The 16,119-nt window shown below is 51.6% G+C and overlaps 1 protein-coding gene across 2 annotated transcripts in view; it reads right to left on the reverse strand.

The window, feature by feature from the left end:
* Window positions 1-16,119, reverse strand: part of RIN3 (Ras and Rab interactor 3) — a 118,979-nt gene that overhangs the window by 61,193 nt on the left and 41,667 nt on the right. For both annotated transcript variants that reach the window (XM_060167695.1, XM_060167770.1), the window contains exon 3: window positions 4,268-4,385. In XM_060167695.1, coding sequence (XP_060023678.1) covers window positions 4,268-4,385 — 118 coding nt within the window. The remainder of the gene's footprint in view (window positions 1-4,267; window positions 4,386-16,119) is intronic.

The following is a 16,119-nucleotide window of genomic DNA, read 5'->3' on the forward strand; positions in this document are numbered from 1 at the left end:
AAAGCCTTCTTGTCACCTTGGTGCAGCACAGAAGGGGATCGGGGATGCAGTAGATGGTAACAGTTGTTCAAAATAGTCGCTACCGCTCCCTGCTAGTCACATGCTGGCGGGAGGATCATACTTTCCATCCCATGGAGTCTGACCTGGCCATCTGACCTGCTTGGCCAATGAAATGTGATGGGAAGTGGCACCTGCCACCTCTGAGTAAATCCTTTCGGCTGCCGTCCTGGCATTCTGCCATTTCTCTCCCTTCCCTCTGCCCCCAGCTGGGTGCTGCTCTTTCAGCCCGATTGCAGAGTGAAATGTTTTTGTGAAGAGCTTCAGCTGACAGGTGACGTGAGTGAGGAATACACTCACATTACTGTGTGTGCAGTGCTGTGTGTGTGCAGCCCACTGCAGTGCAGGGCTGTTTGTCACCACAGCATAACCAGCCTGAGCTGACTGGTTCAGAGTTTTGCCAAGAAACGCTTCCCAAGGAACTAGAGGATGACCCAAGCACACAGAAGCACAGAGGTGGTCCACGCGGGTCTTTCCCTTTCAGAGCAAACGGAGTGGGGTCACAGATGAGGCTGACCAGCCACTTCGGGGGATCCCCTTGTCTCCTTCCTTCGCCTCAGCTCTGTGTGGGGAAACCCAGCAAAAGGTCCCGGTTCCAGGCTCTGGGCCTTTCCCTTGCCCACTTCCTCCTCAGGCCATCCCCCCCACCATGGCCACGGGAGCACTGAGGAAGTTGGTGGCTCCTTCCTCCCATGAGGGACTAGAAGGCAGGCCTCACATGCTGGGCTGTGATTTACCCAGAGCCTTGGAACCCTGTGTGTCGGCTTATTCCACTCCTCCTTTTGCTTTAATCCTGCAGGAGGCTCAATTATAACAGCAAGAACAACAACACAATTATGACCCTCTGTGGTGCTCTGGGTACCACCCACCCTAAGCACTTCAGACACACTAACTCCTCCTTCCAGCACCCTGGGAGGCAGGCACCGTTATCACCCCCATCTTAGAGGCCTGGAGAGGTTAAGCAAGGTGCCCAAGGTCACACGGGTGGTAAAAGGCAGAGCTCGGATCCAACACAGGCTGTGTGGCTTCCATGGTCCATGCTCAAACACCATGTTCAGGAGGCAGGTACTGAACAGAAAGGTAGGACAAAGGTTGAAGCAGCGAAGCAACATGGCAAAGAAACACACGACCTGCTGATTTCTTGCTGTTGTCTGGTTTCTCTGGGGGAAGATCTCAGGGGTCTGAGGTTTGGGGAGCAGTGGAGTAAAATTAAAAAAGCGAAATGAAACACATGCAAACTTATGGCATCTGTGTAGTCACAGTGAATGGACACAAATCGTGATTTGGAACAGTTATGTTTCACAAAGGATGTTTGGTTTGCTCTTTTCAGCTAAGCTGAGCGTAAATTTTTAAAGGTTTAAAAATGAAAAATGGAAAATGGGAGGAAGACAGGAAACCAGGGAAGGAAGCTTCCTCCATCCCGAACACCTTGGTTTATTCCTTGGGCTCCTAATCAGAAATGAGACACATAGCCAGACATGACATCCTGGTTGCATGGGGTAGAGAGAGCTTGTGCAGGCTTCCTGACCAAGTTCCAGAAGCCTGGGGCAGCCAGGTTGTCGCTGGGTTGGGCAGACCTAGAAGAGATTACCCTGGAGATGGGGCAGGGAGGTGGAGAAAGCAACACAGGGACAAAGGAGGGAAGCAGAACTTCCAGACGTTCCGTCAGTCCAGCCCAACTCCCTTTTCCTCCAAGAAGCCGCCCTGGTCAGCCTTCCCTTGAAGCGACGCTCCCTCCTTCCATTTCTAGAGCACATGCTGATGTGAAACAGGCCCAGCACAATGCAACTCCCTGCTTTCAGCTACGTTCCTAATGTTAGTGTTGAAATTCAAGAGCACAACTGGCTCCTGGACTTCTAAAGGATTGTAGATACCTGGTGTCTGGGCAGCCAAGTCCCCGACAGCCTGGCTACTCTCAATAAGCAGCAGGACTGCACAAGACCATAAGCAGACAGGCTGATGGCTGTCTCTTCTCCCAGGAGACCAAAAGCACACCCGGGGGCTTCCCTGGTGGCGCAGTAGTTGAGAGTCCGCCTGCCGATGCAGGGGACACGGGTTCGTGCCCCGGTCCGGGAAGATCCCACGTGCCCCCGAGCGGCTGGGGCCATGAGCCATGGCCGCTGAGCCTGCGCGTCCGGAGCCTGTGCTCCGCAACGGGACAGGCCACAACAGTGAGAGGCCCGCGTACTGCAAAAAAAAAAAAAAAAAAAAAAAAAGCACACCCGGGGTCTGTGCCGCCCCAGGTGCCCCAAACAACCTCACCCCTTCTTCAGTCATCAGAGGGCGCTATATGCTTGGTCTGGGGAAACTGTAACACTCTCCTTCCTCTCTGAGATCCCTACATTGTCTTCCCCGCTGGATGCTGTAAGGCAGGAGTCATTAAGGGTTGCTGTATAAATTAACAACCCCACACACTCCTTACCCCTTACCCAGAGAGCAGACTCCAAGCAGTTCACCAAGATTCAGGCCCTCTGCGCCTCCCTGGACAGGTGTCTGGACCACATTTCCCAGTCTCCCTTGCAGTTGGGTGTGGCCATGTGAGCAAGTTCTAGCCAATGGAATGTGAGCACAAGTGACACACCTACTTTCAGGCATTGAGGTAAGACCTGCCCACAAGCCTCCTCTTTCGCCTTCCAGCCTATGGCATGGAGTCAACCACAAGAAACTGGGGGCTGCGTGCTCCAGATGGGGTCCCTGAATGAGCCTTCCACACTGACCAGGAATCTTGCACATGACTGGGAAACTAGCCCCTTCTGGGTTTAACCCATTACATTTTTTGTTGTTATTGCAACAGCTGGCTAATCTTCCCACTTATGTGTTCTCCATAGCATGACTCTCCACACTTGTTTAGGGGCAGGGACTGTGTTTTGTTCCCTGCTGTGTCCCCAATGGTAGAACAGCTCCTGAGACACAGAGCAGACACTTAATAATCAACTGTTGAATACACGAATGAGTGAACTGTTTCACCCATTCAGTGTATGGCAAGAACAGGAAACTGCCCCTGCTTTTGCTTTCTCCTCTACCTCTGGAGCTAGAAAAGCAGCATTTAATTGAACTAATATCCTCACCCTTCCGGAGCCAGCCTGTATTCCTTCCTCTTTGACACCCTCCCGGAATCCTTCCCACCGTGGTCTGCATCCTCTGTGCCCCTCGGCCAGAGGTCCCTGTGCAGTTACATCTGTCACACTGCACAGCAAGTGTTGAGGTCTGTGTCTCTCCCACCCACCTTGCCCCCCACCCTCCAACTACACTGGGAGAGCCTTGAAGCCAGAGCTCTGTCTTTTTCATCTTTGCATCTTCCCAGTGTCGGGCACAAGTGTCTCTTGAGAAACAAGCACCCTAAAATATTTTTAAAATATTTATTATATTTATATAACATTTAATTATGCAAATATATGATTAAAGTATATATTTCTATCATATACTTATAATATTTATAAAATACTTAAAATATTTTACCTTCTTTAAATGTTGTCACTCTGCTGCTAACCAAGAGTAAAAAGCTTCTGACATCCCTGGATCAATCTGTAAGAGGATCTAAGCCGGTGCTTGGAATAGTCTACAGATTCTTTCAACAAGCTTTTTGGATCTTAATACCTGGCTTGGCCCACGAGAGGAGGGGCTTCGGAAGCCCAAACCCTTTCAATTGCGTACAAACCCACCCTTGTTTGGGGGTCCCCAAACATTTTTCCACGGAGGCTCAAGCCTGCTCCTGGCAGCCCTGGGCGCACACAGGATTTTTGTCTTTCAAAGTGCTTGCCCATTTGACCCTCACAAAGGCCCTGTGATACAGACAGGAAGTGACTATTATATCCATTTGACAGATGAGCAAACCGAGGCTCAGAGAGGTTCAGTGACTTGTCCAAGATCATGGTTTGAGTGTGTGCTGAGCTGTCACTAGGACCCAGGGGCCCAGACATGTCCTCTCTTTTTCTTCCCTTTCTCTACCACGACCTAACAAGAGGAGACTTCACAGAGGCCTTGAGGAAGCACAGCCATCAACCTGTGACATGGGTGAGTGGAAACTCGCATTGACTTTGAGTGATAAACCGAGTTCAGAACAAACCGGGCCAAACAACTTCAGCGGATGAAAGCTTTCCCCCTTCTTCTAATTTTAGACCCTCTGGCCTGGGAGGAGGGTCTGTGGTTACAGGGTGTAGCATCTGCCGCTGCTGTGTGGCTCCAGGCAGAACGGGGACGTGGTACTCACTTGATTTTTCTTCTTTAATCGTGTATTCCAGCACCGCGGATGAGCTCTCGTTTGGGGAAGGGAAGTGCACACAGAGCACCGGGTGCTTCAAGCTGCTGTCCCGGCGGACCAGGAACGTCTGCAATGGAGGAAGGGGGAACTCCATGAGTCAAAGATTTGGGGGGGAGGTTATTTAGAAGGACAAGAGTGAGATGGAAGTCATCTGGAATGTTCCAGAAACAAAAAGGCAAGGTGAAGGAGTCTAGCATCTCGAGGTAGAACTAGGGGTTCTGCCCCCAGAGCCATGTGTCACGTGGTCCATGTGCCCTGGCTCCTTGAGTCTCAACTTCTCATTTGTCCATCGAGGGGGGTCAACTAAATCAGTGCAGATTCCTGAGTCCGTCCCTTGAGATGCTGGTTAGTTGGGGGAGGGGAGCGGGTCTGGAATCAGCTTAATCTGGTACAGGCAGTGATCCAGCGTCACGCTTAGAAAAGCTCAAATGGACGGGCTGAATTTCAACTCACACCCCAGCATGTATGCCCTGGGGGAGGCTGCTGGAAACAATCATAGATATTAGTCAATTCACACTATTTTTCCCCCATGGAAACAAAAATAACTAATAACTAATATACACAGCTTTCTCTGTGACAGGAACTGTTATGAATACCTTGCATATATTCACTTGCTTGATCCCCTCAATAACCCTGTGACGTGAGTTTTGCTGTTATCCCCACTTCACAGATGAAGAAACTGAGGCGCTCTCTGACTTTAACAGGACCTGGCTCTTCGGGCTGGTGTGAAGATCAACTGAGGAAATACCCATATGGGCTTGGCCCCTAGGACATACCCTGGAGGCTTTGCCTGGCCAAGGCCTCACAGCTGAAAGGGGCAGAGCTGGGATTCAGCCCTGGGTGCTGGTGTCCATGCTCCAGACCCCACGCTATGCAGCCCCTCTCTGTTCTATACATCCTGCCCAGGGAGGGACTTGCCCTTTCTTCTCCTGTGGGTTTACTCTAGTCGAAAACGATGCTTCTGGGAGTTCCCTGGTGGTGCAGTGGTTAAGAATCCGCCTGCCAATGCAGGGGACACAGGTTCGAGCCCTGGTCCAGGAAGATCCCACATGCCGCAGAGCAACTAAGCCCGTGTGCCACAACTACTGAGCCTGTGCTCTAGGACCCAAGAGCCACAACTACTGAGCCCTCGTGCCACGACTACTGAAACCCACGCGCCTAGAGCCTGTGTTCCGCAACGAGAAGCCACTGCAAGGAGAAGCCCGCGCACTGCCACAAAGAGTAGCCCCCGCTCACCGCAACTAGAGAAAGCCCACATGCAACAACGAAGACCCAACACAGCCAAAAATAAATAAATTAAAAACAAAAACAAAACGATGCTTCTGAGCCCCAGGGACCTGTCTGTGCTCTAGTAACCCAGCACCACCCGAAGTCTAAACCAGAGCCAGCGCGTTTACAGACGCCTCACTTTCACTTCTCCTGTTCTGAATGACGGTTCTGCTCAGTTAAGGGGACTGTGACTCTGAAGTTTTCCACTCTTACACCCACAGCAGCCCTGGAGCAGTGCCCTCCCCGTGGCCATCAGGGGGAGGGGACCCCTGATTCCTTTCATAGACTGTGTGGTTTTAAAATGTTCTTTTTAGTCTCCACTGGCCCCACCCAGGCTCGTCCCTTCTTCCAGGTGATGACAGACACCTTCTGGAATCTCCCCAACCTCCTGGGGCACAGCTCCCCCTGGGGAAGAGAAAGAGGGTTGGTCCTCCCCCCAGGAAGGGTCACTCCTTCCTTTCCTGAGAAAGGACTTGGTCATGGTGTCCCCCCTCCCCTCCACCCTCGTCCCCACGAGGGGTCTAAGCCGTTCCCACTCAGCCTCCAAGAGCCCGGTCTAGAGTTTGGAAGACCGGAAGTCTGGCCAAAGATGCTGAGAGAAGACTGGGGAGCAGGGCCACCGGGGCCTCCAGAGGATGTGGCAGGCTCTGGAGAAGCACAGAGATGGTGCTTCTCCCCTTCCCCCGCCAAGGCACACTGTCCTGCCACCCCTTGGGTGATGCCTCAAATTACCCGCCATTGTTATTGATTACTATTATTATTATGATATTGCTATATAGTATTATAATTTTAATACAATGTCATTATAATTGTCAATAAAACATTATAATAATATTGTTATTATTGACTAGTAGCAGCTAACACATATCGTTTCCCTCCTCTACCCAAGCCTTAACCCCAGTTCATTAGATTCCATGATCTTACTTAATTCTCATATGAGAGGGTGATGCTATTATTATCCCCATCTTACAGATGAGGAAACTGAGGTACAGAGAGGCAGGTAACGCCCAGGATGACAGAGCTGGGATCTGAGCTCAGGCCCTTCGGATCTAGATCCTGAGCCCTCGGCTGCCCTGCACCCGGCCCCCAGAGGGCAGTCTCTTGGCTTACGTGTCTGCTCTCCGTGAGAGTGCCTCTTGGGAGCAGGGACACAATGCACCCATCAGTCATTGAACCGCGGTCAGAAATGAGTTTGCCAGCCCCTCTCCTCGTGCAGGGCGGGTGGAGAGAGCCTGAGAACCCAGCGGATAGAGGAAGGCGGGAGAGAGGCTTCTGGGGCAGAAATGCGAGCTGGGCGGGGGTGCTGGTGCCCCACCTGGAAGGACGGCCCTCCTAGGGGACCCAGCGGGAGGCCAGCTCTCCTCTAGACGCGTCTCTGCAGTCCCGGCACAGCCTCGCCTGCTGTGAGCAGCAGCGTCACTGAGCTGATGCGTCCACCTGGACCCGGACTGCCCCCAGGAACGCGTCTTTCCAAGAAAAGGGGTCACTTTGGTTCCTCTTCAGAGATCCAAGGCCGAGCTGCCGCCTACCCATCAGGTCCATGGGACCCAGCATGTGTGAGGGAGTGTGTGTGTGTGTGTGTGTGTGAGAGAGAGAGAGAATGAGCGTGTGTGTGTGTGTGTGTGTGTGTGTGTGTGTGTGTGTGTGTGTGAGAGTAAGCCTATGGGTGCTATAAAAAATACAGCTGGTCTTTGTCTCTGGCTCCTGGCACAGAGTTTCTAAAACCCTTGGATTTTCCTGAGTGATGGGGGTCTTTAGTAATTCATAAAGAGCCCCTTTGGGCCATACCTGAGTTTATGCTAACAGTCGGCTCAAGTGGGACCTTAAAGGAGGGGCTGCCCCCGAAAGCCAGTCACATAATTCTAGAGGGTTGGAACCCGAAGCCCCACCCTGACCTCTGGAAAGGGGAGAGGGACTGCAGACTGAGTTCAAGCACCGGGCAATGAGTTAATCTCCTGGCTGGTGAACACACTGACACGTGGGGAGGGTGCGTGCCCGGTTTCCATCGGGAGAGGGTTTTGGGGCTCCGTGTCCCCCTCCCCAGCCCAGACCTCACCCCCGTGTCTCACATTCAGCTGATCTTGAGTTGTATCCTTTATATTCAAACTGTCACCATAAGCATAGTGCTTTCAGTGAGTTTTCTGGGTCTTCCTAGCAGATTATCAAACCTAAAGAGGGGTCACGTTTGTGACCAAGTCAGACAGAAGTGTAGGGAGCCTGGACCCCACGAGTGTCTGGCATCTGCAGTGAGAGCAGTCTCTTGGGGACCTTCCCTTTAACTTATGGGGTCTGTGTTCGCCTCGGGTAGTCATGTCAGAATTGAACTGAATTGTAGGACATCCAACTGGTATCAGAGAACTGTCGCCCAGAGCATAGTGAGTGTGTGCAAGTGTGTGAACGTGTGTGAGTGAACATATGTGGGAGTGAGTGTGGAATAAGGGAACTCTCGGCTGCTGCCGGGGTCCCCCCTGCTGGAACTCTGGGGAGCCGGGCACAGGGAGCGAGGCCCGAGCGGGAGCCGGTGGTGTCCCTGGGAAGGCAGACAGCAACGTTGGATCCTTGACCCTGACCGGGAAGGAGCTGAGGCTGGCGCTCCCCTCAACTGAAAACAAACTGGGGGTTTCTATCCTTGTAGGGCACATGTGTGAGGGACACAAGCCAGGTCACTGGTTCAGAAGCACATGCACGTAGCAGAGTGGCCCCTCGCCACCCTGAGCGTCAGGAATGGCACAGGAAGGAAAGCAGTGTTTTTCAAACTGTGGGTCATGACCCATTAAGGCAGATGCCACCAACCATTTCTCTTTCCAAAAGAAAATACAAGAGAATAAAACAAGACAGTAAGGATACCTATCCTAAGGATGGACTTTTTGTCAGAGAGATCGAGTGAGAGACGAGTGGACGGCCGGGGCCGCAGGACGACATAGACTGCCTACTCCACTGATGGTCAACTTCTTCCTGGACTATCTGACCCCCACTGATCTCTCTCTAGGGTGACTGCAATGACAAATCATGGTCACCAGCCTCAACTGGGACCTCCAGCAATGCCGCCTTGCGGTCTAATTGGCTCTTTCACACCCAGCACGCAACTATTTCTGGACTTAGTCACTCCGCTGAGACATGGACCCCGTTCTCCACCCTCCTGTTCCACAGACAGAAAGAAAGGAGATGAGAGCTCTCGGACAGGAACTCCTCCAGCTGCGGGGAGAGTCACAGTCTCTCACAATCTGCCTTTCTTCTTGGGCTCCCAGAGGGCCCAGAGCAGCCAGCCGTGAGCTCTGTGGCCCTGGGTAATTCTGTGGCTTCTCCGAGCCTCAGTGTTCTGAGCTGTAAGTGGGGATAACACCCACGACCACCCAGCAGAAACAAGAAATGAAACCAAAGCCCCACGCCTCCGTGTTGGAAGGGTAAATGAGACGCTGCATAGGAAAGCACCCAGTGGGATACACGTGTCTCCACCGATGCTCACTGAGGATTAATTCTCCATCTGCTTCCGCCCTCCTTCCCCATGGCTGGTTGACACTCCTCAGTCTCCCAGTCTCGGGCTCCGTCTAGAACTGGGGATCGGTCTACCACATGTGTTTGCTGTGAAAAAAACCCAGAAGGGACTTCCTTGAGGGTGTGGCGCAGCGGAGGGTAAGGAGCCAGCAGCTGAAAAGAGCGGCTGACATCTGCGGTCCGGGCCAAGTACCTCACGCTCGGCATCACCAGCTCTCCCCACGGCCCCAGGAAGCAGGCACTACTGCCATTCCTTCCGATAGATGAAGACTCAGGGCACAGGGAGGTTAAATAAACCCAAGGCCACGCAAACAGGAAGTGCAGAAGATGCAGACCCAGGTGTCGCCAAGAACATCTCCCTTATCTCTTGCCATCAAGTCTGTGTTATCTACTCACTACAGGCCAGGGGTGCAGACGGGGGTGGAAAGTCCCCAGGCTGGGCTCAGGTTCCCAGTTCTGAGCGTCCAACACCCACCCTTTCAGCATGGCCACAGAGCCTCCTGTAGCACTTCCTTCTGCCGTGGCCAAGTCCTGGGGCTCTTATCTGAAAAGCCAAGATAAGGTTCTGGGTTGGGGGTTTGGGGGGAGGAGCAGGGACAGAGGCTAGAGGAGTCCTCTGACCTCTCCCGCCCAGATGGCAGTCGGGGAGGGGGCACTGACAGGTGCCTGCTATGGGCAGAACCCCAGTCAGTGGTCTGCCTTGGCCACTGTCCTTCGGAATAAGATGGTCTGTTCCACGTTCCCCTTTGGGGAGGTTTAGCACCTCAGCTAGTCACAGGGTCCCTTCTAGGAAGTAGCCACAGACAGCACCTCAAAAACAGTGTCGCCGTGCGGCTCACTGCAAGAACGTATGCAGACCGGTAACTCCTACAAAGCGTTCTAGATTAAGGTGCATCTCCCATGCTTAAACCCAGCAGAGTTCAGCAAAGCCAGTGCCAGGAGAAGGGCATCTGAGTGAACTGCCTGTGTCCCTATCACACCCCTCCCCCACCAGGTGTCCATTGCTTATCCTCTAAGGAGATGTTGCCCGTGATGGTTGTTGCAGGTGAGCACCCAGGGGGCTCACGGGCTGGGTGTGCCTCCCAGAGCTCCTTCTCCAGCACCCTTGAGGGGGTCCATGTACAAATTCTCCAAGCCCCTCTTACTTCTCTTTCTACCCCCTGCAGCCCACTTTTTAGAGCTGCAGGGGGACTCAAAGCTCAGCTCTGCTCCTTACCAGCTGTGGGTCTGCAGGCAAGTTACTTTTACTCCTCTGGTCTCGATTTCCTCGTCTGAGCCTGAGAATAATCATCTCCACCTCTCAGGGCTGCTATGAGAATTGCTGGTCATATATATAAATGCCTGGCATAGAGCATGTACTTGATACTTATTATAGACTGCTACCATTTACTGAGCACTAAACCAGATGCTAAGATTTTTATCTGCATAATCTTGTTTGACAAATAAATGATAACTATTAACACGATTATTATTATGTATCTTTTTTCCAAACAAAGAGATAGGAAAACGGACTCAAAGATCACTCACCTATGCGGTAGATTAAAATGGCCACAAATTCTTTGCAGCTCCTCCCATCGAGAGGTGGGGTCTATTTCCCTGCACCTGGAAGGGTGGCCTTAGGATTTGCTTTAACCAAAAGAATGTATCGGGGACTTCGCTGGTGGCACAGTGGTTAAGACTCCGTGCTCCCGATGCAAGGGGCCTGGGTTTGAGCCCTGGTCAGGGAACTAGATCCCACATGCATGCTGCAACTAAGAGTTCACATGCTACAACTAAGGAGCCCACATACCGCAACTAAGGAGTTGGTGAGCCGCAGCTAAGGAGCCCTCGAGCCACAACTAAGGAGCCCTCGAGCCGCAACTAAGGAGCCCATCTGCCGCAACTAAAAGACCCAATGCAACCAAATAAATATTTTAAAAAAAAAAAGAATGTAGCAGAAGTGACTCTGTGGCGGGCTAAGCCTAGGCCTTAAGAGGCATGTCTGCTTCCATGCTCACCCTGTTGGACCACAGCTGTCATGTGAAGAAGGCTGAGTGAGCCCGCTGGAGTCGTGAGGCCCAGCCCATAGCTGGTACTAACCGCCAGACAGGGGAGCAAGGCCATCTCTGGCCAGCTGGCCAGATGACTGCAGCTGCCTGACTGACCCCAGGAGAGACCAGCAGAAGAACCACTCAGCAGAACCCAGTCCAAACTGCTGACCCACAGAATCCTGAGAAAGTTGAATAGTGGCTGTTTTAAGCCACTGGATTTTGGAGCGGTTCGTTATGCCACAGTAGGCAATGCTACAGCTATGGGTTATGTGGAGGTGGGACCTCATCCTTTGGATACCCCCCTCCTCTCTTCCTCCTATGAGGTGCTGTTGAGGGGTCCCCAGAGCTTGGTGGGGAAGTTTGAAAGCCACGGGTATGTCCAGCTCCTCACTCTATAGCCAAAGAAACCAAGACCCAGAAATGCAAAAAGACATCCTGAGGTCACATTATTTGTTCGTGGCAGAGCCAGGACAAGAATGCAAGGCCAGTGACCTTCAGATCAGGGTTGTGACCATTATAGTACACGTCCTCCAACCCAGCCAACCCACCAACTGAGCATGTGTTTTATGCCAGGCACCTGGTTAGAGGTTTTAGATACCTTGCAGCAACTCCCTCCCTGGCGTTTAGAATATTTTACCCCTTGTACAGATGAGAATACAGTGTAGGAAGAAGACTGGCAAAGAGGGAGGGAAAGGGGAAGGTCCAGAGCATCGGGCCTTGGGCCCTTCTGTGGAAGACTTTAGCCCACGATCTCTGGAGCCAGACTCTCAGAGGTCAGTCCTTAGTCGGCTACTCTTGAGCTGTGTGACTGCTCTGGGGCTGCTTCTTCCTCTGCAAAATGGCATCATGATAGTTCCTGCCTGTGATGGTCGCTAAGAGCCAGCCCCCCTGAGAACCAGTTCCCCTCCCTCTCCTGGCTAACTGACCACAATTCTGGCCTGGGAGCAGTGCATTCTGCCTCAGGAGATGAATCCTGTTTGGTCAAAGCCAATCATGGCTCTTCTGTTCCCCTCTGCCACTCACCCCCTTCCCCAGCCTCCCTCACAGTCAGGGGTAGCCAATAAAGTATCTGGAAAAACATCTGTTCCCTGACAAAAAGGCTGAGCCTAAGAGAAGAAAGCCTTTTGCCCATGACCTCCTGCTTTTAAATGGGTGAGATGGCTGGAGCTGCAGCTGCTATTCTGTAACCGTGAGGTGACAGAGGACAAAAGCTAACCTTGAAGATGGAGGAACAGAAAGGTGGAAAGGACCTGGGTCTTGAAGACATCACTGGACTGCTAAACCAGCCCTAGACCCCAAACCTCCATATTTCTCATTAGATAAACAACAGTAGCCTTATGGCTGAAGCTACCGTAGGCCCAGTGCCTCAAAGGATTAATGAAAGAACTGCCCACATGACTTCGGCAGAGTGCCTGCTATATAATAAGCACCCAGTATATGGTGTCTCTACCTGCCTCAGAGCCCCCTGCTGTACGGAGGAAGCGTTTCCATCCTCCTGCTCATGGATGGCTCTATGATTCAGAAAGGCAACATGGTGGGGCACCAGGCACCCTGGAGACAGAAAGACACCCTCACTAGCAGCTCCAGACTTCAGGTCTCAGCCCCGAGTAAAAGGATGAGCTCAAGGTGAGCAGTGAGGGAAAGTGAGGTGGCAAGTCCAGGCACCGGAACCTTCTCTGTCCACCTCCAGGACCCTTGCCTGTGGGCTGCCTGGGGTTATTAGGAATGGAGCAGCTCACACTACTGCTCCCAGCTCACACTGGGACCCTCCCTGAGCCACTGCTCCCGAAAGCCTTCCCTGATTAACCGGGCCACCCACAAAGCTTGCTGTGCCCCAGTGTCCTCACTCAACGTCTCTCCTCTGTGGGAACAAGCGTCGTCTGGTGCCTTGTTGAGCTGACATCTGAGTCACCCATTCCTTCTGTTCCCTCTTTATTTTTTCCCCTTTTGTCAGCTTCCCCAACATACTGGATTAGGAACTCACCAAAAGCAGAAGAATCCTCTTTCCCCAATTGTACAAACTGACGGGCGACATGCCCACTCTGAGGGTCCAGTTTTCTTTGAAGAGCTAGGATTCCCCTACCACCACCCCCTGAAACAACAGTGGGTTCATGGTCAGGTCCCTGGTCTGTGAGGCAGGACACAGTGTCCCTCTTGGTGCGGACCCTGGCTTGCTGTGCCCTTCGGCAAGTCACTTCCCCTCTCTGAGCTGGCTTTTCCAGGCTAGCGAAGTAGGGGGACTAAAGGGTCCAGGACTCCTTCCTTCTAGAAGATTCTCTCCCAGCATCAGTGTCCTGGGGTCTTTCCCAAACCCCCAAGAGGCTTACATGAGGGTTAGTTTCACAGGTAAATTAATGCAATCCAGGAGGTTCGAGCCCCTGGCTGGGTTGGATCCCTTCCGTGTCCACCTTCAGCCAGAGGGGGTTTGGAAAGACCAACTGATTTCAGTAACAGCTGGGACAGAAATATGCTTAAGGAGAGAATTATGCAGCCACTGCATTCCCCTCCTCCTCTTCAAATAATTACATAAAAACCCAAAGCTAAATACACTCTAAATGGTTTTGTTTTTACTGTTCCTTCTTGGCCTGGACAATCCAGAGCTGTGTCTGCTTTTCTACTCTTGTTATTTTAGGACTATTTTCCAGTCGCTTGGGGAAATTTTCCAATCACGCTCTTTAGGGCTGGAACAGAAGTGGCTGGTTCTTCCGAGGCACCACAAGTGCCTGTGGAGGTCAGGGGTCCAGTGGCCGAAGTCCCCTCTGGACACGCGTGGCCCACCTTTCCCATTACTGATAACGAGGCTGTAGCCTGGCATGGAGCAGCGTTTCTCATCCTGGCTGCCTATCAGAATCGCCCTGGTGGCTGAGCCCCGCTCTAAGCCAAAGAAACCCGCATTTCTGGGGATGAGGCTGACACACTGTGGTTTTTTTTTAAAAAAAAAGTCTTTGAAAGCAGTCAGTTGGTGGGTTCAAATCACCCTCTATCACTTAGTGGCCATATGACTGTCAGAGGTGGGTTTCCTCACTTATAAAATAGAGAGCCTGCCCCCTGTTCTGCAGGGCTGGTGGAAAGATGAGAGACGGTGCTTGGCACACAGGAGACCTGCTGACTATGCCTTCTTCCCTGGCCCTGGCATCCCGAAGGGGCAGGAAAGGGGTTTCACCGGTGCTTTCGCCAAACTATATTGGACATAACTGGTATTCCTTGGTCTCACAGCAGGGGAAGATGCCTTGAACGTGGGCTGGTCCATATTGCAACTCAGGCTACTTAAACTTTTTTTTTTTGCGGTACGCGGGCCTCTCACTGTTGTGGCCTCTCCCGTTGCGGAGCACAGGCTCCGGACGTCTAGGCTCAGTGGTCATGGCTCACGGGCCCAGCCACTCCGCAGCATGTGGGATCTTCCCGGACCGGGGTACGAAGCCATGTCCCCTGCGTCGGCAGACGGACCCTCAACCACTGCGCCACTAGGGAAGCCTTGCAACTCTTGAGCTAACCCCTCACTACAAAAAGCAATCTTACAAGAGGTTTCTTTCACTAAAAGACCACCTCTTGGCCTAGAAGCAATGACACTTCAGTAGCAATGAACACACATAGCGCCAGATCTTGGTTTCTAACATTATTCTCCAATAAAAGGAACAAGGGTTCCTTGGAGAAATGGCCGATCCTAGGACTGAGGCAAGAAATATACAAGACAATGTGGAGCATCTTTTAGCGTAAGAAAGTAAGGAAGTGCTCTGAACAAACAAATAATCAAAACACACGCACAACGATGGGGTTATGTCAAAGGGACACAGGAGCCAACTGAAAGAGCTCCCGGTGGCCAAATTTGGAACAATTTGAGCAATAAAATAATTATGGTAGTATTGGATTATAACTCAAAGCATAAAATAAGTACCTATGAGTCTACATCGATATTAGTAAGTGGTCGAATAAATAAATAAATGGGGGAGAAGAGACAAATCTCTTGTGCGTAAGAATTTCAAGTAGTTTATGTAGACGCTCTGCCCTCAAGTAGGTGGAGCATAAATCCCCCCTCCCTGAGTGTGGGCTGTGCAGAGTGACTTCCTTCCAAAGCGAACTGTATGAAAGGGGGAGGAGAAGGAGTAACTGTACAGCGGAAACTGACAGCTGATCAAGGTCAACATCAACAGTGACGTCATGTTGACAGTATGAACCTCTGTCATGATGTGATGAGAATGGCGCTGTGCCTATGGGATCTTCCTCCCCCAAACTCATACCCCCAGTCTAACCATCTGACAAATCCCAGGTGAGGGACATTCTACAAAACACCTGACCAGTACTCCTCAAAACCATCAAGGTCGTCAGAAACAAAGAAAGTCTGAGAAACTTGCAGCCAAGAGGAGCCTAAGGAGACCTATGACTATATGCGATGTGGTGCCCCGGATGGGCTCCTGGAACAGAAAAAGACATTAGGTAAAAGCTAAGGAAATCTGAATAAAGTATGGGCGTTAGTGAATACTAATGTATCAATACTGGTTCATTAATTGTGACAAATGTACCATACTCATGTTAGATGTTAACAGTGGGAGAAATTGGGTTAGAAGTACGTAAGGGAACTCTCTGTACTGTCCTTGCAACTTTTCTATAAATCAAAAACTTCTAAAATAAAACTAAAAGAAAAAACACCCCAGCATTTGGGTGCAGGATGAATAAAGATGGCTTTTGATTGTCTTGCTCTGGATACACGCGAATCAGAAATGGGCCAATATGTTCCCAGAACCTTATCAGAGAAGCAGGCTGCAGGAGATGGGGAGTAGTAGAGGGGGTGGGACATGGTCAAGGTCATACAGATATTTGGGACAAAGGGGCTGGATCTCCAGTCTCCTGACCACTGGCCCCAGACATGATGAAGCACTGTCTCTCACTGGTGCCATGAGGGGTGGGTCCAGGTTATCTCTGAGGACCCTCCAAACTCTCACAGCCTGGGGGCTACCCAGTGTCTATATCTTAAAAATGATGAAGTCATTGCACTGGTGGAATTTCAGA

This window comes from Lagenorhynchus albirostris, chromosome 1, assembly GCF_949774975.1.
Source record: "Lagenorhynchus albirostris chromosome 1, mLagAlb1.1, whole genome shotgun sequence".
Lineage (NCBI taxonomy): Eukaryota > Metazoa > Chordata > Mammalia > Artiodactyla > Delphinidae > Lagenorhynchus > Lagenorhynchus albirostris.